Here is a 25,920-nt window from a genome sequence, read left to right on the forward strand (position 1 = left end):
AGGGAACTTTGTGTCCTGGTATATTTTGTGTTAAGAACCAAATATTTCTTTCGAGCCGCGCAGTTGTGCTGCTTTTTGAATCTTGGCGTGATAAGTCAAGCATTAAATACATTTAAGAAAGTGTGATCGTGAAATTGACAGACTTAGTTTTAACTCTAAAAATGATTTATATATTTCCACCAGTAAATTTTTAATAACTGAATCTCTAAGGAGCGAAGACGTGAAACATATCGAGTGTTTGAGTCGAGTGTTTGATTTTTGAGAAATTGTCTAGGACGAGGAATTGATGCGTCCAATATGAGGGTAAGAAACACGAAATGCGATGAAATTTGATTAAAGAACGTTTGATAGAAGTTCAAGATGATGAAAGCTAATCAAGTGCTGAGATATTTCTTTGAAATATTTAAAACTTTGAGAATTTGAGTTCGGAACGGTGAGTCCCAAAATTATATAACTATTTTAATTTTAGGTAAACTAGCAAAACATATGAATTTATATTAAACAGACCTTGACACATATAACAATGTTTTTAAATGCGCTGGTTTGTTTACTATGTGCTAATCTCTTCTCCGTGGGTGCTGATTATATGTATCCCGTCTTGACGGAAGAACCACAAGATGGATTTGGTTTTGAAGATCAACCCTTAACACTAAGGTGTAGGGCCACAGGAAACCCTCCTCCCGTGATCACATGGTTAAAAGATAATAGAGAAATGACGATAACAGGCACCAATAAAAAGAAGACCAAAGAAGGAGATTTAATAATTGAAAAATTTAATCCCGTGGATGATGTTGGAAATTATAAATGCCAAGTCAGCGTTTCGGATTCAACTTTACGGCTTACACTGGTTTCAAGAGTTGCTAACATAAAAAGAGCAGGTACATATTCACTCAAATGTTTTTCAACTCCATTCCCAACACATGTTGTCCCTTTTTATACCGAGACGGTGAGTCTCGCTGTTCCGATATAAAAGTCTTCATATCACCCAACCTCGTTCCCAGGGGCTACATATCACCTTTTCCGAGATAGTAATATTGATAGAGGATAAGTCGTTTTTTCGATGAGAGATGAATCCATTTTGTGGCAAACTCAACCCCGGGGTTCAAGTTTAGTTTTGTGGCCTTTTCAATTTCGCGAAACTAAAACACCACATAATTATTAAGAAAAATCACACATAAAAACGTATTTAAACATTAAACTTTTTTTAAATTGTACTAAATAAACTGTGTTATTTATTCAGTCTTTCCAAAATTCTTCCAATCTGAGGCTGCTCCGACTACTGCATACTCTGGTGGTTCGATCCGCATGTTCGTTGATGCCAGTAACTTTGTACCATACCCTCAAATCGGTTGGAACTATCGTGGGAAACCATCTATTCGCAACAACGACCCGAGGTTTACAGTTTTACCACAAGGTGTTTTGCATATTTATGGTTTAACCTCAGCAGATGATGGCGAGATTAGAGCAATCGCCAGAAGCGTAGGCGGCGGAACAAAATCCGCCCAAATCCATGCTGGAAAGTTCGCAAAGGTGACGATTACTGATGGTAAGCGTTACAAGCTTGACTTCTCCACTGTTAATTTCAACTTTAATTCTCATGGATTTTATTATCTGTTATTTATTATCTACAATTTGTCTTTTGCTATTATCCAATCCGTTTCATTAAGGTTCAACACGACCCTCGGGTAAAGGCTTCTATTTCTTGGGCAAACCTAAAGACATCAACTTAAAGTGGGGACGCAGTACAATTCTGGAAGCTTTAGCTGATAGTTCTGATTCCGTAACATATGATTGGTATAAGGATGGTAAAATCATTTCATTTGGGTCCACTAAGTTCACACGTTTTGGTAAAGGAAATTTGAAGATCTTATACGCTAATGAAAAAGATGCTGGGACATATAAAGTAGTAGCAACATCAGGAGGCAAGACACTCGAAGCTAGTGCAAAAGTGAATGTATTCAGTAAGTAGAACATATAAACTGCGATTTCTAACGATTAAAAAAAACATACATACCAACCTTTTTCAGAGAAAGCAGAGATGGGACAAGTTGTTCTTTGCTTTCATGTTAAGAACAAATATAAATATTTCACTTAGTATACGGTGAACCCAACCTCGTTCCCAGCGCATGTTTTCTCTTTTTTTTATCGATATCACGATGCCAGAAAGATGCAAGATGACCTGGGGATGAGGTTCTCTATATTGCAGCGAACCCTCTCTACATTTCGATGTGTCAACCTAGATTTTGATAAAGTTGTGATTTTTTTATTGAGGTGCTCCACAGTTTACAGAAATACCGCCAAGGAGAGTGTATGCAGAAGTTGATGGCAAAGCAACATTTAGATTCAAAGTAATCGGAACCCCAAAACCAAAGATAAACTGGTTTCACGATGGTGTTGCGGTAGACGCATCAGCCGAATATATTGAAATGGGAGACGATTTTATAATAGTAAAAGATTTAATTGAAAATGATAAAGGAATGTACCAAGTCAGAGCAAGTAATTCGATGGGTGACGCGCAAACTTCTCTTGAGTTGATCATCGTATCGAAAGGTAAGAAAAGCACAGAATGAAAGCGAAAGCGAAAGCTATTTTGTCAATCGCTCTGATTCCCGTTGCGTCATGCGTCAATAAGCTCGCCGCCATTTTAAAAAGTGGTTACACGCTCTTAAAAAAAATTAAGTGAACTATTTAGTATTGTGTTTGAGAGTGTGAATTTTTAAACAAACAAACATTTGCTTTTAAGTTTTTGGATTTTTTTTTTAAATCAAAGCATAATGATTTGGAAAGAAAATCACAAGTTATTATGCATTCCTATTTTATTATATATTTTCTGATAGGTAGGTACCTATATTCTTTAATAATTTTAACTACAGTGGCTATTGTAAGCGCATAGCTAGCTAGCTAGATATTTTTGAGAGATATTTTATGGCTATCTTCACAAATATCGAGGTTTATAATACCCTGTCTATTATTTACAGGAGGGGCCATGGCTTAGATGGTGATTCCTAGAGTATTTAATACTTAATTTGAGCTACACAGTCGATAGAGTCGATGGAAGAATTAGTTGAAAAGTTTGAGAAGTGGAAGAAAGGACTAGAAGAGAAAGGGCTGAAGGTAAACACAGAAAAGTCTAAAGTCATGATAAGTAGCATTGCAGCCAAGTGTGACCTTGTAGTTGGAAAGTGGCCTTGTGGAGTTTGCAGGAAAGGTGTTGGTAGTAACTCAATTTTTTGTCAGACTTGCAAGCATTGGGTACATAAGAAGTGCAGTAGTATTAGTGGAAGGTTAAGAGCTGACATACAGTTTGTATGCAAGCGTTGCAAAGGTGAGATTATAGAGAATGAAGTATTTCCAGCTTTAATGATGTACAACAGTGGCTCGTTAGAGATAGTTAAGAACTTCTGTTATTTGGGTGATATGTTGGGCAGTGAAGGGGGTGTTGGAAAAAGTGTTACTTGCAGGATAGGTTCTGCTTGGAAAAAGTTTAGAGAGTTACTTCCTTTATTGACTAGCAGAGGCTTGTCAATTGAGGTAAAAGGTAGGTTGTATGAGGCCTGTGTAAGAAGTGTTATGTTGTACGGTAGTGAGACATGGGCAGTGAAGCAGGAAGATCTTGACCGTTTAGAAAGGAATGATATGAGAATGGTTAGGTGGATGTGCAATGCCAGTCTGAGAGACAGAAAGAGTTCAGATGAGCTAAGAAGCAGGCTAAGTCTCCGTAGAATTAAAGATGTTATCCAGATAAGAAGATTGAATTGGCTGGGGCACTTGGAAAGAATGGAGGAGGATAATTGGGTAAGAAAGTGTAGAGGCTTGATAGTTCCTGGGGCAAAGCCCAGAGTCATACCGAGAAAGACTTGGCAGGAGGTTATAAGGACAGACTTGATAGAGAGGAAGTTGAGTTTAGATCTAACACAGTCTAGATCAGATTGGAAGAGGGTCATTAATATACACCGTCCAACCCATGCTAGCATGGAAAACGGACGTTAAGCTGAGAATGATGATGATGATGACACAGACCCCACATCAAACAGTTCACAGAGTGTGCCATCTCCCCACAATTTCCCTAACATGGCTTGGGTCCTATGGTAATATTATGCCCATATTGAATTGCTGTCAAGAAAATCCAACCCTGTCTCCCACACAGAGTGCGAAAAATATAACCACTAAGCTAAGTAAAGAAAACTACCTTCTTTTTCATAGTGTGTTCTATACCCCTCCCTCTGCTTCTAGCAATATTCCTGCACTAAAAAAATCAGTTTATTAGCTTGTTTTCTAGTTAGCTAGCTACATATTTTAACTATTTCATTTCTATACTTAGGTTTTACAACACCTGGAACAATTCCTACAACAACGCCTTTGTTTCCTGGACAAGCAAGAAATGTGCAAGCATATGCCAAATCTGACACAGAGATAAACATCTCATGGCAAGAGCCATCTGTCACAAATGGCCTCATAACTGGTTACAAGCTGATATATTTTAGCACCCTAGACAGAGCTAGTAAGCTATATTATGTTATTGTTATTTTTTGTTTTTTTTAAATAATAAGGTTGTTTCTTTACAAAATTGGCTGAAGTGGTTCTGAATGTATCAATTTGTGCAGCTAGACTTATATAAGTTTAACAAAATTTTTCAGTAAAACTTGCCTAAAAACTTGTGTGTTATCATATAACATTTATAACATGATAATATGATGATATAAAAATTTTTTTCTTTTTCTTTTCTAAAAGGAACTTTTCTCTTCATATTTTGAAATTATTTTTTTGTATTTAATTTTAAAGTATTTTCTTGGCCTTGCATTATAAATGAAATCTTAAATCATTAATAGTGACTCCAGTGTTTACTAAATCTGAAGTGGTATTTTCATTTCATTTTATTTTGTTTTTTACTTTCTTCTGTTGTAGCAACGCTTTCTATTAATGGTAACCAAAGGTTTACTACAGTAAATAATTTGAATCCCGATACCTCCTATACTTTTAAAATACAAGCTGGAAATTCATATGGATATGGAACTTTGTCTGATGTTGTATCTGCTAGGACAAATCCTTCGCAGTCTGCTCCTGGAGCTGTTCAAAACATTCAGTCATCACTTAGTGGCACTACATTAAGCATCTCATGGTCTCCGCCATCAAGGTAATGTCTCCATTTTGTTATACATGTTTGTCTCATTATTGAATTTTTATTTTATTTTTCATCATTTTGAGCTGTCATCTTTTGCTTGAAAGTATATATCAAAGATAAATGGTATATATGTTTGTATATAATCAACATAATTAGTATATAACATGTAATTTTTTTAACAGTAATAATTTAGCCTTCAAAGAAAATATATTTTGGGAAATCAAACTTTCTTTATAAACCTATTCTTGTATCACCTAAATATATCTATTAAATTTGTTTATTTCTAGTGGTGTATTACCAACATTTTACAAAGTATTTTATTCTAATACCGCTGGGAGTTCTACTCCAATTGAAAAACAAACTACAGGAACTTCAATCTTGTTGGATAACCTTGCACCAGATAGTACTTATAAATTTTGGATTGTACCCTATGCTGGTAGCCTCGTAGGTGTAAAATCACCAGAAACATCAGTCACTGTTCCTCGTGGTATGCTTTTTTTATTTTTGCATCTTTTTGTAATTTTAAAAATGTTCAGAAATGCATAAATCTAATATTGTTGGTTTATAGACACAAGCACATTGAAACCTAATGCAATCTCTAACTTACAAGTTACTGCTGCTACACAAACATTAGCAAATGTTCAGTGGGACGAACCAAAAAGGTCAGTGTTGTTGCAGATCATAGTGTTAAAATTTATTATTTTATGATTTGGTAAACAGAAACATTTTAAATGTCTTTTGAGCAGTTTTGATTAATAGTTTTTATCACGATATCACAGTTGTAATATATATTTAATCAAGTTTTATTTCTACAGTGGACCAAAGGTGGATAGTTATACTGTATTTTATCGCAACATTGATGTTTCGAATTCCCCACTATTGAGTAGCTCCACTTTAACCACAACAGCAATAATTCAAAATCTTCTGCCACACACAAGATATGAAGTCCATGTGGTGCCTTACAGTAAAGGAAATGCTGGTCCTAAGTCACCAACGCAAATTGTGAGAATGTTAGAAGAAGGTAATTGTTTTCAAAAATGTATAGTGTAGAACAAAAGTAAAAATGATCACTTATTAGTCCAAGCTCAGAAGAATATAAGTTTTATGTTTGAGAGAAAATATGATCTAGGTATGGTCTTCACATTTCAATATGTCTTAATAATTAGGATCAAAAATCTGTAACCAAATTGACCTCTTTTACCGCAACTTATTTTTACTATTATTATATAAAAATGTCGAGGCTGTAGAGAAAACTCTAACAAATTTTTATCAAATTAGAATCTGTTGGTATACAACTTAGTTTAAAATGTTTTTTTTTATTTTTTGTGGTTTTAACATTAAGGTAGTGTTAAAGATGCAGATTGATCCATGCACTTGTTGAGCTAAAAAGACAATCTGATATTTGTGACTTCAAGTATTAAACAGGATTGTTATTCGGAGAGTTCTTATGAAAAAAATAAACAAATGCAAGAATTATACAAATAAACATTGGGGCGGATTTTGTTATTATGATTTTTGAAATAATGGCAATAATATATATCAATTTACTGTGATTTTAGTGCCTCCACCACCAATCAATTTATCCCCTGTGTCATTTGGTAGTGACTCAGCAAAAGTACGCTGGACTTTCATTCCTTCTAATAGCTTTAGAGGAAATCTTCATTCATACAAATTGCAATACTATGAGCAGGGTATGAAGAAACAGACCTTAAAAAACATTGAGAATATACCAGTAAGTGTGTTTGTTGAAAATGTTTGTCAGCTAGTCATGTAGTTGCTTACAGAATGGCCACAAGTTTAGAAAAAGTTGTGGAAACACGTTTTTGAATAAAGTTATCGACAAAGTCATGGAATGTTTGCCTGTTCATTTTTTTTGTACAATGTTTAATATCTTGTACACTAATAATAATAGGGGGGTCTGTGTTTTTTGACATCTGTTTTCATGACTTGAGTTTTAGGAAACATTTTTTTTAGAAAAATATTTGCGACCATGAGCTTGTTCACCTTGATAACAAGCTCAGAGTAGTATTACGCACTTTTTAAAGTAATTTCCTAGTTTTTTTGTAAGATTTGTAATTTCTTAAGATTATATAGAAATTTGTTTTGTTATAGACAAATGTTAACGAAAAAAGAGTTGAAAATTTAAAGTCAGAAACATCATATATTTTTCTTGTGCGAGGTGTTAGTGGTGGAGGTTCAGGAAAACCTTCAAATCTGTTAAATATTAAAACTAGGGATGTTACCAAGCAAGGTAAGCTAAATTGTCTGCTTTTAAACTCTGCTTTTTAACTGTCTGCTTTTAAACCACAGAGAAACATAAATATAACTGCACAAAATTCTTTATTTTGAAATTCAGGACCATCAAAACCAGTCAGTTTTAGAGCAATACATCACCCTGATGCACCTGATGTCATCATACTAACATGGGATGAACCACAACTTGTCACTGGAAAAGTCAACAGTTATGTGGTATTTTACCGACCTGAGGGAAGGTCAACTTGGGACAGTAGGACAACAACAGGCGATGCAAGAGGATATAACATTTCGCAGATAACATTGGGAACAACTTATGAGACGTATGTTGTGGCAGTTGATGATAATGGAAAAGGTGTTGATACTAGGACAGTGCGAGTACCTACACTAAGTGGTAAGCATTGAAAAAAGAGAACTAATAGTATTTTAGCACTTGCATTGTATAAAGATTGGTGTTCCAGCACATTCAAATTTCTAAATGTAACTTACCACTTGCCTTTGAAAATAATAAAAAGTTACAACACACTAATCAGTTTCTAAGTATACATTTTTCTGACGTTTTTTAGCGTGTGTATAGAAACTTAATTTCTGAATAACGTTTCTGCTTTCTTTTATGCAATAATGAATTTTGTATTTTGCAGAACAACTAAAACCAGATCCTCCAATTCAGTTAGCTGTAATTCCAAAAGCAGATTCATTGACAGCAACATGGAAGCCACCATCATCCTCATCCCCTGCGGTTGTTCGTGGTTATAAAGTTGTTATAAAAAACCTTAAAACGAATATGCAAATTTTCACTGGAAAGTTGCCTAGTCGACAAAACACCAACATCCATTTAAACAATCGTGTTGGTATGGATAACTCATTATTTTCAAAGTTCTGTAAAAATAACTTAAGGTCGGTTTCAATCAGCATATAAATTGTAAAGCAGCTGTTGTACATCAGTTGCACAACAGTTGTACAACATTAACATGCACGTTGTACAACAAAGTCAAACAGGAGATTTTGCACAACAAATGTTGTAAAAAAAGAACTTTTTCTATCTCTACAGCAGTTGCATAAAAATAGTTTTCTATATTTCTATTTTCTATATAAAAATACTTTTCTATATTCTAGCGGTAACAAGCATAAAAAGACAACAGAATATTCTGTTGTTGTTGTTTTTTTTGTTATACTTGTATGTATAAATATGTGAGTAAAATTTACATGTTCCTTTTTAAGAACCTGAAACACCTTACTCGGTATCAGTTCGAAGTTATAATGAGTATGGGTCAAGCACTGAAGTAAAACAAGATGTTAAGACATTAATAAGTAAGTCAATTCAACTAATTAGAATTTTATTTGCAATTAATACAGTTTATAACAACTTTCTTCTCCCATTGTGAAGGTTCTGCTATTATCGTCATCAACGTTGAGCCAAAAGTGAATGGTATATCTTTTAAATGGAAAGATACAAAGCCTACAGGTGGATATGAAATAAGGTAGGGTTTTTTTATCTGTGTATTAGTGTGTTATTGTGTGAAGAACAGATTTGTGCTAGTTCTTTTACAGAAGTCAAAACTTTAACAGATAGCATTTAATTTTGAGCTAACTCTGTGGTGTATTATAACGAAACATCTCTATGTCAAACATGCTATCTAATTTATTGCTATGTATGTCAGCAACAATGTAAGTTTGTATAAGTTTATGTATAATGGTAAATAGAATATACATATATTGCACTATATATTTATATCATATATATTATCAATGTTATTATGAGTCTTTTTTAAAGGTATAACGTGTATGACATCAATGGCATTCCAAAAACAATCATCAAAACCACCACAGCTTCTGAAATTGATGTGGCAGATCTCACGCCATACACTCAATATCAGTTTTTCGTGAAGCGGAAGACAGATCCTGGATTTCCTGTGATTGAAACTTTAAAAGCAAGAACACTTGAAGCTGGTAATGTGTTAAAATTATTTTTATTCTATATAGACACTCATAAAAAAGGGAAGTTTCATGCACCTCTTAGTTCATGAAAATTTCCTGGTGTAACGGATAGTTATAGCATTCACAAATTTCAGGAATTCAATCGAAAATTTAATAGTTTTGTATATCACAGAAGACACAAAATATCTTGCGAAAGCTGCAAACGTTTAATTAAATCTTAGTTAGTTCCCTTCAAGAATTTTATTTATAACCTCATAAAAGCTAAAATGAATCTTTAAGAAAAAATGTTAACAACAAATTTATTGTCTTTTAGTTCCCAGTGCTCCATTAGACGTCACAGCACAAGGCATCTCAAAATATCCAACATGGCTGATTTTAAGTTGGCAAGTACCAAGATTTCCTAATGGGAAAATTCAAGAATATGTTATTCTGTATTCAACTGACAAAGAATTGCCATGGACGCAATGGCCTTCCATACACACAAAAAGTATGCTTTTAATATGAAAAGTGTTATTTTCTGAATTGCCATTACAAGATATTCCTGTGATCTAACATGGTTGTTCGAGTAGCGATGTGCGTGAAAAATGTTTTCTTATTATGATGTATATTTTCGCGTGAACCTCTAACGGTATAAACAAAGTAGGAGGCTATATCTTGGATGCCACACTAAAACATATGGCTAATAAAATTTCAGAATATTATATAATACTCAAATGAGAAAACGTTGCTTTGTTAGACTAAAGAGACCCTACCCCTTTTTTGTTTTAATACTGTGCTATACGTTTTAGGTGTTAGCATGGTCCACAATGTTACTGGTCTTACCAAAGGGACATTGTACTACTTCGTGATCTACGCAATAAACGGAGCAGGTGCAGGTGCAAAATCAGTTTTGTATGGAACGAAAACAGGTAGAAATCTTGTGAATTGTTACAAAAGCACATTTAAAAGTTGTTTCCCACAGTAACCCACGGTAAAGACAGGTAGAAACTGCGTTCTGCTGACCGTGGTGTAGTAGAACTTGTAGTGTTAGCATTGATTGTATATAATAACGTTTTTTCGCCTTTTAGGAGGTGTTGGTGTTCCAGGTGGTGTTCTACCTAACACTGGTAGGTAGAGTCTATAATTCTGTGTCCCTTCATTTTTTTACCTCTTTGTAGGAAACATTCCGAATACTTGTTATTGTGTTTCTCACATGCTTATAAAATTTACACTGTTTGATTTTTTTTATTTTTTTGTATTTCAGGTGATGAAGGAGGTACTCATTTGCTCGTTTGTTTGCATGTTTGTTTGTTTGTTTGTTTGTTAATTTGTTTGTCTGTTTGTTTGTTTGTTTTGTTGTTTTTGTGTTTTTACCAATTTTACGGTCGCATGATAAACTACAATCTATACCGTATTATTCCATGTAACGTGTTGCTGTGTTGAATTTTTAGTGATTATTGTTCCTGCCAATCTGCCTCACAATCACACCAGTAAGTTTGTGTTCAGTTCTATCTTTTAAAACCTCTTTCATTATTTTAGCCATATCCTCAGATGCGTCAATTTGTAACTATTAAAAAATAAATGATTTGAAATAATCTTGTTGAGTTATAAGTATTATCAAAATAAATTAATTTTTGCAACTTACGATGTTGCATTTTTAGTTAGTTGAAACTTTTGTAAAAAGCTTCGAGAAGAATCAACATGCAGTGTATTATATTTCTAACAGAATGAAATATTTTTGTTGTAGTTGGAGGTGGTTTAGGGCTATGGTGGATTTTATTCTTCATTATCTTATTCATTCTCCTGTTACTGCTGCTGCTACTTTTGCTGTGGTGTTGTTGCTGCAAGAAAAAGGGTGGATGTGCTGCTTGTTGCTGGCCATGTTGTCCCTGCTGTAAGAGTTGTTGGTATTGCTGTTGTCTGCCATTTTGTTTATGCTGTTGTCCGTGTTTTTGTAGGCACAAAAAGAGGTGAGTGTGTTGATTTATTGATTTGTTCTTTCATTTATACATTCGCCCGTCCCTTTTTACATTCATTCATTTATTTTTTCATTCTTTCATTCATTCATTCATTCATTAGTTAATTAATTCGCCTATCTCTTTTTTTATTTATTCATTCAGTCACTTTTTCACCAATATCTTTTTTTCATTTAATTATTTATTACTATACTTTTTTCATTTTTTAAATGTATTTCCGTTCCTCAGAGACGATTCGTTTTTTAGTTATATGAGAGACATAACGAGATATGCATCTGGTGACAATTAATGTAGAATTTAGCTCATGGTTTAAACTATAAGAAAGAAGCATGAAGCTTCGACAAGCTTCCACAACCTCAACACTTTTTATAAAAAAAAAAAAGAGAAAAGTCCTATTTTTATAGATTTTCATGAAATATGTATTAACAATCTGCCTTTTTAATTTGTTTAGAAAAGACGAAAAAGTTTATATCACTGCACCCATTCTGAGTGTCGAAGAGAAGGCCAAAAATGGCCATGCCGCTATGGGCGCCCCGCCAGACTTGTGGATGACCAGTAAGAGGGATAATATTGAGCTGATGCCACTGACAGCAAATGCTGATGCTGACTACTCTGGCGCAGGTTCTGTGTACGTGTTTAACATCATTTTTCATTTGATTAATTCAATAAGGCAGGAAAAGGAAAGGGAAGGGGCGTATAAGGAAGGCCTTGAGGGTGTTTTAAAACATGAAACAATAAACGGGCGTCACAAGAGAAAGATTTGTTTAACGTTTTTCAAGAAGACAATATTTTTTATACTGTTTTTACTTAAATACAAACGAAAAATATGTTCCTACTTTTGAAAGTTGAAACACTTGAAATGTGAACGCCTTCGAGAGCATGAAATTTGAACCTGAAAACACGACATGATGAGTTTACTAACGCGTTCATAAATTTTTACATTGGTTTATAGCCGAGACTTATTGTTGCACGCTTTCTTTCTTTAAGCTACAAAAAATTTTGGCTAAAGACGTCTATTTCTTTTTCAGATTTTTTATATATATTTTGAGCTGGGTTGTTAGAAATCGTTTTTTTTTTGAAGGATTTAAGCCTGAGCATGTGTTTTTGTTCGACCTTCTCTTATGTTTTAAAGCTGCGTTGTATTTTTTTACTTTCTCTGTAAATTTAAAAGACACCAAAAGCTTATTTTTCTTACTTGTCAAAGCTATAATCTGTATACAAATGATTTTAAACGTTTTTATTGGAATTAAGTTAAAAGAGATTGAGTAAAAGAGACATGAGAAGACATGAGAAAGTTTTACTGAATTGTAAAAGAATGATATGAGGTGTTTTAGAAAACATCGAAGGTGATTTGTGTTTGAAGAATAATATTCAGCTATCTAAAGAATAATTTTTAATATTTTTAATAATACTTTTAATCTATCCCTTTCGGGGCTTACGTCATCAAAAAAGCTTAATGGTCCTTAATTGTTCGTTTAAAGCCCTTTTTTACAGTATTTTTATCAGCGATTCAAACTTACACAATATTGACGACGGTTAAACCAACTTTGAATGACAATTGGCGGGTCATTGCTAACATCATCAAAATCTTTAAAGACTCAATTATCTTTTCCATTGTTTTTATGACTAAGTGGATTTATTTTTTTTCTAGTGTTGCCTCATTAAGTCGACAGACCAGCAAAAGTTCAGTAGCGAATGTGAAGGTTCCTGTACCAGGCGATACCACGTTCATATCCTATAAGACATCTCTTCATGATTATTGCCAAAAAGTGGGATGGCTTGCTCCTATTTATCAGACGAACCAATTGCAAAGTGGGTGTCAGTCTAAAGTTTCATTTGCTGGCTTCGCTTACGGTAGTGGAAATGAGTATGGGACATCAAACCAAGATGCCGAACAACGCGCCGCTCATGCCGCCCTTTGTGGACTGGGCGTGTTAGATGCGGGAAGTAAATTCGTACCCGATGGTAAGAATCCACTCTTTATTTTATATATAATTATTTTAAATTATTTTATATTATTTATATTATACTATATATGTGCATTTTATGAATTCTTATACTAAATCAGAACATTATCCTTACTAAAAATTCTTGCTTCGCTTTTCTTTCCAAGTAGTCCAGTCATTTTTCTGATTGGTTTATTAATATAATTAATATAATTTTCAGCTAACATAGCCGTCCCAGGCCCTGGCGATGCTTCATTTATTTCGTACAAATGTAGCTTGCACGATTTTTGCCAACAGTGTAATATTCTGCCACCCAGATTCAGCACATCCAGTCATGAAAATGGACATAGTTCATCCGTAAGTAACCTGAATTCTCCTCCTTGCTAGTAAGATTACATTATGTGATATGGTCGAACTGGTTAAAATAAGAAAAGAAAAAGCATGCTAACTAAAAGTAGGAAGAGTTAAACCACAGTATCGTTAATTTTAAAGCACCTTGGTAAAACCTTACGCAGAGAGAAAAATCCTTACCTTTGTATTTATCTATGGCCAAACTCACTAGCGAATTACATCGTTAAATTAGTTTTATATAGAGTATAAACCAGAAAAAATTTAGTATGTTAATTTTTTTTATATTTATAGGTACAAGTTGGTAGTCATACTTTCAACATGCAGCATCGTGTACGAAGTAGTCAAGAGGCTGAACAAAAAGTAGCTTCCATAGCTCTGCAAGGATTATGCATGACAGACTCACAGGCTGGATACCATCCTGAATGTAATTTATACTTTTTGTTGAGCAGTTTTTTTCTTTATGTTTTCACCTCTTCAATACTAATGTTTGAATGAATACACCTGAGTTATGGTTCTAATAAAACCAATTTGTCCGTAGCGTCGCATGTAGCGTAATTATATTTTTATTTTTATTTTACAGCTTGCTTTACTGTTCCTGGTCCGGGCGATCCGAATTTCGTTTCGTTTAAAAGCAGTTTGCACGACTTCTGCCAGCGATACAAGCTTCCACCACCGCAATACATTACCAATCAGGGTACACAAGGTTTCTCTGCGAAGCTCAAATTTGGTGGCTTATTCTTTCAAAGTAGCGATTACTTCACTACGCGTTTGGAAGCAGAACAGCATGCTGCATTCGAAGCACTGCAAGGGTTAGGTTTACTTGAATCTTGTGTTGAATTTGGTGCTGCTCTAGATGCTAACCTAACAGCAGGGCCCTCGGGAGGGGTGAATTTAACTCATGGGAGTGGCATGATAACTGTTGGTACGATGGGAGGTACATTACCATCTACATATTCAAGCTCACGACAAGGCTCTAGGGCGGGGTCAAGACCACCATCCAGACCGGGATCCAGGCCTCCATCGCGACCGGGCTCAAGACAAGGTTCACAAAATCACCTTAATCAATATGGAACAACTACATCGTCATACTCCAACTCTAATTCAACTTCCTACGGCGCCTCTGGCGTTTCCTACGGCGGTGGCACTTCAACCTTCGTAGGCGGTGCATCTGGTTTGTATGCAACTCCCCAGCGTGATACTGCTCCATCTCCTGGTCCAACTGCAGCTCCTACAATCGGTCCACGTAGTTATAGTTCTGGAAGTGGCTTCCAAAATCATTACAGTACTGGTGGAACAAGCGGATATGCTTCTAATACAGGATACAATGAAGGTTCTTACACGTCTACACCATTGCCTTCGAATGGAACGCTTCCTAGAAGTCGATCGAAGTCCGTCGAACCAAATCAGGAATATCACATTAGCGGCACCGGCGGTGGTGGAACGTCGACTTTTAGTTATTCGTTGTCGTATCAACATACAACGGCGTCTTCGACGTTACCTAGGAAACCGCCTCCACAAATGTTGGGCAATAGTGCTTATTCACAGGTTTGTATTTTAGATTTATTTTTCGTTTCGAAAGACGAAATGTTTTATAATCTGACTGTACACTTTTTTCGTCATCCCTTATGAGTTATCATTTTACATGGTCTATTTTGTTGTTATTTTTGCTTATGAGGTTAGCCATCATACCGGAACCTATCCTCCTAGGTTAAACACATAAAATTATATTTTAGTATGTTGGTAGATCGAGCACACGTGGTTATGGCAGTGCACAGAATGTTAGTAGTGATTATGATCCGTTACCAAATTATCGATCTGCCAGCCATCCAGTAAGTTAAATTATTAGTTACGTAATAACTGTAAAAAGTTTTCCGGGTTTACGAGAATTTTAAAAAATAATTATCCACGGTTCGAAAAGAAGCGCATACGAAAACTGCTTGGAAGCTCTCCTTCGTATTGAAACACTCATTCACAGCGCTATTTTTTGTTTGTTTTCCACTTAGCTTTGATAAAGCAGGTTTTTGTGCAGCCTAGTGTTGGCGTAAACGTTGCGTAAATGTTAAGTTGTAACAGAAACGTTGAGTTGTAGCGTAAATATCGTTGAATTAAAGCATTAGTAATATATTGCAGCGAAAATGTGGAGTTTGATCGTAAATGTCGTTAAAATGCATCTTTAATGTTGAGTTGCAGCGGACATGTCATTGAATTTTGGCATGACACCCCTACAACTATAAACCTAGTGATGTTTTCAGCAGCTACATTAAACGAAGCTTTTCTGTTTAGGCGCTTACTGATCTGGAGATGGAAATGGCAGGCTTGGAAGGACTTATAAAAGACTTGAACGGAATTACAAATTCTGGCAAAGTAGCATAACATAATTTTTTTGAATTTTCAAAATTATATTTGCATTATACTTTACAAAGAATCCTAATCTATTCGCCAGTTTTCTATCTTGAACTCGTGTCAAATTTACGTCGAATCATTCTTAAAGAAGTTATGTATCTTCGTAGCTTATTACTAATATAGCTGATGCATTTTTAACGAGGAAAACGTAAAGTATTGTTCACATTTCTAACATTGATAATTATTTCATATCGAAGAATGGTTAAACCTTAGTTTCTTTAGTTAAGCAATTTAGCCTGAACTTACAACAATCGCTAGCTTGGTGACGTAAAATAAAATTTTACCCTCATCTATACAACACGAAACACTACATGGCATTGTTAGCGCCTCTAAAGGCTGCTTTGAATTGTACTTAGTGTAAACAGTGTTTTAGATATTTTAATTCGTGAAAACGATGTTTTTATGATGTATGACGAAATGCGTGAAGTTTTATATAGTGTAAGTTGTTATTTTTTTAAATATGTATTTATTTCGATGCAGAAAAAAATCGAAACGTAATTTTTATATTCTGTACAAGCATAACATATGATAATGCAACGCCCTTTTTCCACTGCACATTTGTAAATTTTCTTCTTCTTAGTAAAGTTTTTGTTTCGTTATTTATTAGTTTTTTTAAAAGTCGTATTTTTTTCTAAGAACACACGAATACAAAGATTTGGCGGTCACAAAATTAAGTATTGTGGGAGAATCTTTTCAATAATTTATTATTCATTTTTAATTTACTAAATACTTCATTTTTTCTTTTAAGTAATTTTACTCCAAATGGAGGAAAAGTTAAACTTTGTTAAATTAAACAAACATATTTTTATATTAAACATATTTTTTTGGTGTTTTTTTTTTCATCTTGAATATTTATTATACAAATTGATTGTTTTTTGTTACGTCTGCAGTGGGCTTTTGAATTTCAATATCAGTTTCTAAAAATCTGAGTACTACTATTTAGGATAAAATTGTTGTTAAAATAATTAGAACTTTTATAATTATCAATTTATGTGCCATATGAAACTTTAGTTGGAAACTCTCATTAAAGTGTTAGGGTTAAGCTAGGCAACAAATTGATTGCCTTGTTTATTTCAGACAAAGTCGCAAACTGCTTAGTTTCAATTAGCACTGGCCCTAAACGTATTCTTGTCGTTAATTACGTTAATCAATACAGTGAAATTAGCGAAAGTGACGGAATATGCGCCGTCACTGTATTTACTTTTTTGTTAAACAAGCATTATTTATATGTAAAAATACGTCAGTTCTTTATACAAACATGTTATTTCTCTTTGTCATTTACCCCCTGAATTCATTTATTTGATGTGATAAATTTAAGCTCTTCAAGGCGCGTTGTTTAGAAACAAGAAACGTATTTGTAAAAGTTGTACAAACAGTAAAGCTCACCCTCGTACCCAGGTTTTTTTGCCTTGCTTGCTCTCATATAAAAAATTCCAGGGGGAAATTTTTAAACGATAGACCAACCATAAAAGCCTCTCTGAAAGACGGGCCTCCGTAGTAAAAAATATTTCGCAAGGTCGAAGTCCAACAGTAGAATCATTTGCAGTTGTGGACGTTTATTTCTGCTGCTAAATTGAAAGTAAAAGCGAAAGCTTCCTGTAACTTTGCAATGTAGGGAAGTCTGAATTTTTAGCAAGTGGAAGTTAGTTTGTACTAAAAAAGGGAGACTTGGTAGGATTTGCCGAAAAAAAAAAAAACTCGGCAAAAATTCACTTTGTACAAATACGGTTTATTTTTGCGCAACCCCTTACGAAATTTCTGGTAAATGACGATTTAGTCAATGTAAAATGCATATACTACATTCTTAAATGTATTTCAAATCGACCTCGTCTCTGGGGCACCCTTGCGCTTTTTATTTTAAGGACGGCGCGATAATAAAGGGTCCTGGAGACGAGGTTGACTTAAATTTATGTACGCCCATTTTTATCGCTAAGGAAAAGAAAAGTGATATGACAAAGTACAGAACGAAAAAAATATTACTAAAATATATTGTATTTCTGACTGATGTTTTAAACAGAGCAGATATCACCTTTACATTACAACAATCAATAAATTAAAAATCGTTACAGAAATAAAAACTTAAAATGGTAGCTAGCAGCTTACTAGCTAGCTCTGTACTTTTCTATTAACATATAATCTTCGCCTGACTGAATATCTCATTAAAATGTCTTGTATGTGAGATCTTTATGACAATAACCCAACACCTCTATTTACGTTCAAAATCTTACAAAAGAAATATCTACAAAAACACCAACACCATTTCTTATGATAGGTTGTCTCCAGTCAGCAAAAACAAGAAAGGATTTTTGGAATAATGGTTGCTCATGTTATAACTAATCACCCTCTAAGAACAAGAACTCGAGGTGAGTTTTGACAGGGTAAAAAAAACTGATAACATTTCATTATTTAAGTTCCGATGTCAAATTTAGTGAAGCCTTACGTTGAGTTTTCGCAAAAAATAAAATCAATTTTAGGGAAACAAAAAAAACGTAAAATAAAATAATTATCAACTGATCACTTTTTTTAATAGAAAATATTTGCATGTAAAATTATCTAAAGAAAAACAAGACACCTTCTGATCGTTTCCATGGTAAAACCACGTCAGCATTTATGCTTTCATGTAAACATGGAGAGATAATCTCTGTCATGTAAACATCAAGAAATTTTGTATATAACATAAAAATACTTTTTTATTATCTTTTTATACCTTCGCTATTACAATTTTATCATTTTCTTATAATACTATATAATAATTTGGAAAACTATATATCACCACTTTTTAAGTAGGAAAGTGAGTCCACGAACTTCGCATCCATGTTTGTATATACAACGTTACGTACAATTTTTCAAAAAAAAAAATTGTCTCAAAAACGAACTTTTTTGAAAAAATTGAAAAGATGCAACAGTTATAAAACTTCAAATTGGATAAAACAAAGAGAGAATTTGAGACTTAATAATTTGACCCAATAAGTGCGAAATTATCATTTATACACAAATAAAACTCGAAATATAATAAGAAAATCGAAAAGAACAAAAAGTTATAGCCCTTAAATTACGTTTTTATTTCTTTCTGCTGCAAAATACAACAACACGGTGTACCAGCATGCATTTAAACCAATACCAAGATGCAACGGTGCCAATGAAACCAGCCATATATATATATTTAGCACGTTTAAGTAAAAGTAAAATCTTGTCGCTCGATTTCTATATAAATATATATTATTTCGTGGATGTCGTTCCCATGATAATATCCTTCTTTCTTAGCTACCTCCATTTGATAAATTTTCAGCTTGTTTTTCGGCTTGTCTTCTTTGCCGATCTGAAAAAAATTTTGTTAAATCACATGTGAAACATACGCTCTAAGTATATTGTACTCTCGGCAACACGAACCTTCAAGAGACCGAGGAAGATAATTCGACTTAACGAATGTCCAAGTTAAAAAAAAACTCCCGTTAAGAGGAATTTAGCAAAAAAAATAATACTTCAGGTTAGCAAATTTTTAAGAGCTGGGACAACAGTTTATTAAAAAAGGTGCAATGTTGGTGAAACAGAGGCCATTTAAGTCTCTTCTAAATTGAATTTGTACAGAAAGGCAACATTTGTAATATACTTTTTTATATTCAAGAGTAAATTAAAACCAAAGGTATTTAAAATCTGACATTTATCTAGTCTTGGTTTCCCTTTCTCCAGTAAAAAGTTCTAATCATCCGAAGAAATTACACTTAGGCCCTTAGGGGGACTTAAAAATATTCATACCTGCATCGTTATTTCTCATGATGTATTTATTTGAACTGTGTCTCGGACCTCTTGACTCAAACGAATATCCAAACCGCAATAATGTGTGGTTTTTAGCTAATGATTTGCTGATGCGGGATTCGCCTTGATGGCCAATTTTTTGCGCCTGCAAAGGAAAACAGGTGAATAATTATCCTATTAAATAAACTGTATAATACAAGCACTAGCATCTCAGGGTTAACACCTGCCAAGGATAAAACTGGTAGTACATTGGGTCTGGGAATGACAGAAATTTACACTGGTGTTAACAATATACTTATTAAATTAAATTAATTAAAAAAGCGAGCTTAAGACGCAAGTAGATCGTAAAATTTTGAATATTTTATTTGCCAATAAATACGACAATTAAAATAGCCACAAAAATTCAAAACAGAATAAAAACAGATAAAAAAGAAAAGAAGGTTTTTTTAGAAGGTTAATTAAAAGTTCAAGTAGAATTAACGAGCTTTAGTAAGTAGGTACTAAATGAAGATCAAAGAAATAAAATGGATGTCTATATCCCTTTTTAATTTCCACAGTTGGTTTTTAAGGTTATTCAGTGTCTCATAAAAAAATTGTACCTAACAAATTTAAGAATTAAATGTCTAGATTATTTCTCAGAATATGATTTATATTTTACTTATCATGCCTATGTTTAAATCTGACAGATGCATATGCACAAAAGTAATTGGTGACAGAAACATGCAAAAACGGTATGTTTCTGAAATAATAAATTGTTAATTGGTGATTTTATTACAAAAATATGCTGTGAAAAAACTTAAATAAAACTTGGTACACTTGTGAATATATGAATCCTTTATAAATAAACATTCAAAAATGAAACAAACAAACGAACAAAAACCAAACAAAGAAACAAATATATAGAATCTTACTTGATTGGCTAATTTTAACTCCTTTAATGTTGTGTTTACTTCCACCATCTCCATAATAGCCTGTTTTTAAATAAATAAACAAAACATTGAAAAATGATAAAACAGAAAACAAGATGAAGTAGTTATAAATCTTTTTTTTTCTTGTTTATCGAAGTAACCATATGGTGGGAAAAACATTTTTTCTTATATAACACAAAAAAACTGAATGTTAATAAGTCCACTGTCACTGTTTGGAAAGGTCAAGCTGAAAGTAATCTTCTTGACATGAAAAGTAACTTTATTTACAGATCTGTAAAATTGTTTCCCCTGCAATTAAACAAATAAGCATTTTCATTTCTTAAACAATAAAATCAAATACGAAAATATATAGTAATTACTTACAGCAATACCTTCTCTAGTCAAAAAGTTTGATTCAATATTTAATGATTCTAATGTTTTATTTTGCTTCAGTGATTCTGACAACACCTAAAACAGATACAAAGAAATTAACATAAAAAAATGGATAAATTTAAAAAGCAAAGATTCTATACCACATACATGATAAAAATACAATTTATTTTGATTGATAAATTTTTACCCTGTAACAAGCATGTAACAACAAGCATTAAGAATGCAAGTGTGGAACGTTATAATTTGACACAATTGCAAAAGAATTTGTACATGACTGTAAGAGAAATTTTAAAAGTGAAAAAAAAAATTTATTTTGATTGTTTTCAGTGCTACAAGATTTAATGAAAACAATGTTTGTTTACTTTAACTACTCTATCAGACATCTTTGTATTAGCCATGTATATGCTTTTTATATGTGTGTTATCTTTTATTTCTTTAGCAACAAAAAGAAGTTTTTCTTCGTCAACATCTTTATGGTTATTTAAGTTTAGTTCGGTTAACGATTCATCGTGAGATTTCAATTGTTCTAATGCTTTGTCTATATCCAATTCGTTGACTGCGTTTATGTCTGTGTATTGTTTCGTTTTAGTTGCAACAGTTATTCCTAAAAAGAAAACAAACCATGAAACCATAAAAATCTTGAAAAATATACCACAAATAGTTAAAATGACAGAAAAAGGTTTTCTGGTCACTTAACATTTCATATTAAAGTGCATTTGTAAGTATAAAAATGGTAAAACATAAGGTCAATTAATAGTAAAAAAGAAATTTTGTTTAAAGGATAAATATGGAAGTTTAAACACCACATATTTTCGTTATATAAGAAACTAAGTGTCTAAGGGCTGGGACTAAGACTTAAAAACTTATTAAGCAACTGCCAAGCATCTGGCTAAGTTGAAATTTTAGTAATTTAATCAACCACAACTTAAAACATGAATCATCTAAGAAGCAATCTACAAAACAAAACATTTTTTTTTAAAGATCTGCCTTACAAATAATAACATAAGAAGCAAAATTAAAAAATAAGTGTAAAATGAAATCTTAGGATAAATGAGAAAGAAGAAAAGCAAAAAGCATGATAGAATCAACTTACCACCCTTATATTTTCGCAGTCCTGACCCCTTTAATGACTCCCATGCTTTATCTGCTTCCATGTGTTCACTTTGTTTTTGTGTAAGCATGCCATGAATACCAAGACAGGCTAAAAAATAGAAATTTTTTGTATGTTTGTAGAAAATGAGATTAATTTTAATAAAACAGTTATTTATTTGTGCATAGGTTTCGGTCAACATGCAAAAACAAAGTATGTATAACTAGAAAGATAAATAAGGAATAAAGTTTTTCTCATTTGACATCTCAAAGTCACTAATCAAAATAAAACCTCACTGGTGAAGGGGATTGTCTCTTTGCCTGATGAGAGATGGTTCATTCAAACATTAATCCGGTTTTAGAAAAAAATAAACTAAAAAAGTCTTTGGTCTAATTTTTAAGACAAAATCTTAAAACATACACGCTTTCTTGGTTTGGTTGGATTAAAATTGTCTTTTTTTACCAAGAACAAAATCAAGGAAAAATTTAACAACGCATTTGTTTGATACTCAGAGTTTCATGTTGTTTACAATTGTCAGTTAAACTAACACAGGTAAAAAGACTATCATGCCTACGTACAGCCAGCCTCGGCTCAGATTTAACGAATCTTATAAAAATAACAACAAACCTGCTAATTCTAATAACTCCTCTTCTGAAGCACCATCAAGGACGTCACTCAAATCATCCGGTAATAGAGGAGTGTTTTTCTGTTTCACTTCTTTTGGTTTATACACCTTCCCTCTTACCTTTTTCTCAAAGGGTACAAAATCTTCACTTGGTTCTGAAGACATGGCTTCTTCCTTTAAATATTTCATCAAATGATCCCTATTAAATGGGCCAGTTGGAGCTTTGGAAGTCTGGTCATCAGCTCGGAAGCCAGCTGGTAATAACTCATTCTAAATATTAGAAACAAAAAATACTATATATAAAAATACTGTCTATTGGCACATGTATAGTTTTAACAAGCAAAAATGCTAACGGTTACAGTTGATTTCAGAAAGTTTACAGCTGGCAAAAAGGCAGGCTCGTGTAGGTAAACATACTTGTTAAAAACACAAGACATATCCAAGGTTTTGTTTATGTACCTAATCTGATTCCAATTAGGCTCCGATTTAAAAAATCAGAAAAGTGAAACAATACTGACCTGAAACTAGTTATATGGTGGTTTAAGATGTTCTGATGGTATCAGCATAAAAAATATGTTAGGCTTTTTCAGACACAAAACAATGCAAAAAGGAATAAAGGCTTGTGTATGAGCATTTAAAGTTAAACACAGCTTATTTATGTTGTATTTTAATTCATCATCATCACCATTATTAACATTTCGTTTTCCATATTTGGATGGGTTGCTTAAATACCTCCTTATTGAGTCTGTCTTTTTTACTTTCTCTCAAGTCTACCTACAGGCTTTGCCGTTCATTATGCTATATTGTACATCCTATTTGAGGTAACAACTTATTTTAAAAGTAGTTCCTGGCTGACAGGGTACTCTGTTTTCCAGGAGCATTTTTTTTTAACTTTTCCCAGAAAAGAACCAGTTTCATAAATGCAGAAATTTCAAATAAAATTATTTTTTCAAATTAATAGTTTGGGAGGATGTTAACTCAAAATAGACTTTACCCAATCACATTTGTCAATATTTATCATCTTTAGATGGGAAATACACCTTTACGATAATTCGGAAAAAATAACACTCCATCGCAGCTTATTTTGCCATAAGAGGAGGTAAACATCACACTTTTATAAGAGTTTATTAAGGAGAAAACACGTTTTTTCGTGATAACTTTTCTTGCCGCGTTTTGTTTAAAAAGTACACATTAGTTGTATCTTATTATTATTAACGTTTCCTGAAAGTTTGAGAGAAATTGATACGACGGAAGTTAAAAAACTGGAGAAAACATGCTTTCGTCTCTAACAAACTCTCATAAAAAAACACGATTTTTACCTCCTTTTTTTCCGATATTGTAAAACGATGAAGAGCCGTAGGAACGCATGTACAATTGAATTATCGTAAAGGTGTATTGCCTAAAAAGCTTGTGTGGGTTCTCAGAAAGAATAATAAACAATATTAGCTGGGTAAAAAACATCATAAATTTTTCAAATATATACAAATGCAATTATAATTATCAAAGAAAACATGCAGTGAAAATATGAATGCAGAAGACAAGGCTACACCATGTGGTAAACAGATCTACCACAAAGTTCTATCCTCATTAATGCATAGTACTGGGAAAATTGTGGTCATCAACGTGACAATTTAGCTTTGTGTATGTGTTATCCATGACTGGGTACAAGCAAGGAATTTTAGTTTCTTGATTACAAAACAACATTTACCACCAAAACAAACCTAACTTTGAATAAAACTCACATCTGGATCATCAATTGCCTCGTTAAACTCCTCCAATTCTTCTTTGGTAAGACCAGAGATCAGGTCATCCTCTTCACTGAGAAGGCCATTAGTCGTCATATTTTCTGTCGCTAACTGCACCATGGAAATATATTTGTTTATAAGTTTTCTCGCAGGTTCAAATATTTTCCTTTTTTGACCTAGTAATGAACTATCCTTCAAGTTTTGAATGTAAACAAAAGTACCTTTTAATATAACACGTTCGCGTTCTCTCAAGGCGGTTCTTCAATATCAACATTAAATTTCATGTTTTTATTTTGTTCTTTTTTGCATATTTTGTGGACCAGAGGTTTATTGATTTATTGATTAAAGCATTCTACAAAGTGCGCAATCACGAAAGACATTATCTGGTCCTGGAAATATTTAATCGTCTAATCTTTCTAATTTGAAATCTTTGTTTTCAAATTACAAAAGTTAATTGTTTTTGTCTTTGTGTATCAAATTCTAATTATAACCACAAGTCAAGGTTGTTTTCATTTATAAGTGTTAGTAAAAAACTCCATTGGTTTTTTATCGACTATCGACAGCCCAGCACTTACTGGGGGCGTTTATCAGCAAATATCAAAGTGCGCACGCGCTAACACAAAAACTCGTGAGCTTTCACCAAACAATCCGGTCACAAATGGAGCAATTCTTACTTACATTTCGGTATTTCTCTCGTATACTGCGATTGTGCATATTTTTAAAATAGGTTTTTTCTTCTTTTTTCCTCCAAAGAAAAATAAGCCCCGAAGTCCGTACATATACAAACAAAACAAGTTGGTAAAAAATGTTTTGGTCGATACCAGAAGACAATAGTCATTGAGTTAAAATTTAGTCACTTTTTACAGACTATGACTTACTTATATGGCAGCTTCTTTCTAATTTTGTAATTATTTAATTTTCTTGTTTTACAAAAAGTGCTATCCAAAACTTATTGTAAAACCAGAAAGATCATTATAGGCGAAATAGAAGACTAGGAATTAACGGTGTTTTTGTTCTACTGGCGTTTTTTTTGGAAAGCAGCATGTCACGAAATGAGTTGTTTTAGGCCATAAAAACAGCACATAGTTAACAGACAAATGACTTTATTCATCTCTCAGGGTTTCTTGCCTTTTCGATAATTAACTTGACGGCAGTGAAATGACAAAAGATCCTAGGAAAAAAAGAAGGATGCATAAAAGCAAGACTGCGTAACTTTCCCACGTGAATCGAAATAGAAATCAACCTCGTCCCCAGACTGGATAAAAATAAAAGAAATAGAAGGGTAAAGAAGTCGACAAAAAAGTCGAACAAAAACATTTTTAAATTTAAGAACGCACTTAAAAAAATTTCGTTAAATATTTAATTTGCAGAGAATAGAGCTAGTAACAATAATTAATTGAGTAAGGAGAAGCATTATTTTATTATTATAGCGGAA

General features: G+C 33.2%; 2 protein-coding genes across 3 annotated transcripts; one reads left to right on the top strand and one right to left on the bottom strand.

The window, feature by feature from the left end:
• Positions 1-203: 203 nt before the first annotated feature.
• On the top strand, positions 204-17,225 carry LOC130656331 (neogenin-like). Of its 2 annotated transcripts, XM_057459164.1 has the most exons (29): positions 204-878; positions 1,241-1,546; positions 1,668-1,961; positions 2,272-2,550; positions 4,322-4,501; positions 4,906-5,134; positions 5,410-5,609; positions 5,691-5,784; positions 5,938-6,143; positions 6,682-6,854; positions 7,235-7,373; positions 7,479-7,769; positions 8,017-8,226; positions 8,597-8,686; positions 8,763-8,856; positions 9,150-9,325; positions 9,627-9,800; positions 10,102-10,221; positions 10,381-10,419; positions 10,557-10,568; positions 10,744-10,782; positions 11,040-11,262; positions 11,720-11,896; positions 12,920-13,233; positions 13,435-13,571; positions 13,857-13,989; positions 14,146-15,110; positions 15,299-15,394; positions 15,849-17,225. In XM_057459164.1, the coding sequence occupies exons 1-29, from the start codon at positions 524-526 to the stop codon at positions 15,936-15,938; spliced, it is 5,835 nt and encodes a 1,944-aa protein (XP_057315147.1). In that variant the 5' UTR covers positions 204-523; the 3' UTR covers positions 15,939-17,225. The 2 variants fall into 2 exon arrangements, with proteins under 2 accessions (XP_057315147.1, XP_057315148.1); XM_057459165.1 differs by lacking the exons at positions 204-878; positions 1,241-1,546; positions 1,668-1,961; positions 2,272-2,550 and adding an exon at positions 2,599-2,837.
• A 717-nt stretch (positions 17,226-17,942) lies between these two features.
• LOC130656336 (tropomodulin-2-like) lies at positions 17,943-24,759 on the bottom strand. The gene is made up of 8 exons (XM_057459171.1): positions 24,483-24,759; positions 22,743-23,010; positions 22,119-22,226; positions 21,388-21,629; positions 21,017-21,100; positions 20,636-20,695; positions 19,725-19,869; positions 17,943-19,287 (listed from the first exon to the last, which is right to left on the bottom strand). Exons 1-8 carry the CDS (start codon positions 24,603-24,605, stop codon positions 19,229-19,231), a joined length of 1,089 nt encoding a protein of 362 aa, XP_057315154.1. The 5' UTR covers positions 24,606-24,759; the 3' UTR covers positions 17,943-19,228.
• Positions 24,760-25,920: the final 1,161 nt, after the last annotated feature.

This window comes from Hydractinia symbiolongicarpus, chromosome 9 (genome assembly GCF_029227915.1).
Source record: "Hydractinia symbiolongicarpus strain clone_291-10 chromosome 9, HSymV2.1, whole genome shotgun sequence".
NCBI classification, from domain to species: Eukaryota; Metazoa; Cnidaria; class Hydrozoa; order Anthoathecata; family Hydractiniidae; genus Hydractinia; species Hydractinia symbiolongicarpus.

What these genes read in the sequence shown, in the direction of transcription:
- LOC130656331 (XM_057459164.1), top strand. Translation starts at nt 524, where the DNA reads ATGTTTTTAAATGCGCTGGTTTGTTTACTATGTGCTAATCTCTTCTCC. An exon ending in AAAGGTGACGATTACTGATG is followed by an intron (nt 1,547 to 1,667) that starts GTAAGCGTTACA and finishes CGTTTCATTAAG; the next exon opens with GTTCAACACGACCCTCGGGT. An exon ending in GCAATAGTGCTTATTCACAG is followed by an intron (nt 15,111 to 15,298) that starts GTTTGTATTTTA and finishes ATTATATTTTAG; the next exon opens with TATGTTGGTAGATCGAGCAC.
- LOC130656336 (XM_057459171.1), bottom strand. Translation starts at nt 24,605, where the DNA reads ATGGTGCAGTTAGCGACAGAAAATATGACGACTAATGGCCTTCTCAGT. An exon ending in AGGCAATTGATGATCCAGAT is followed by an intron (nt 23,011 to 24,482) that starts GTGAGTTTTATT and finishes TCTAATATTTAG; the next exon opens with AATGAGTTATTACCAGCTGG. An exon ending in ACTGCGAAAATATAAGGGTG is followed by an intron (nt 21,630 to 22,118) that starts GTAAGTTGATTC and finishes TTTTCTTTTTAG; the next exon opens with GAATAACTGTTGCAACTAAA.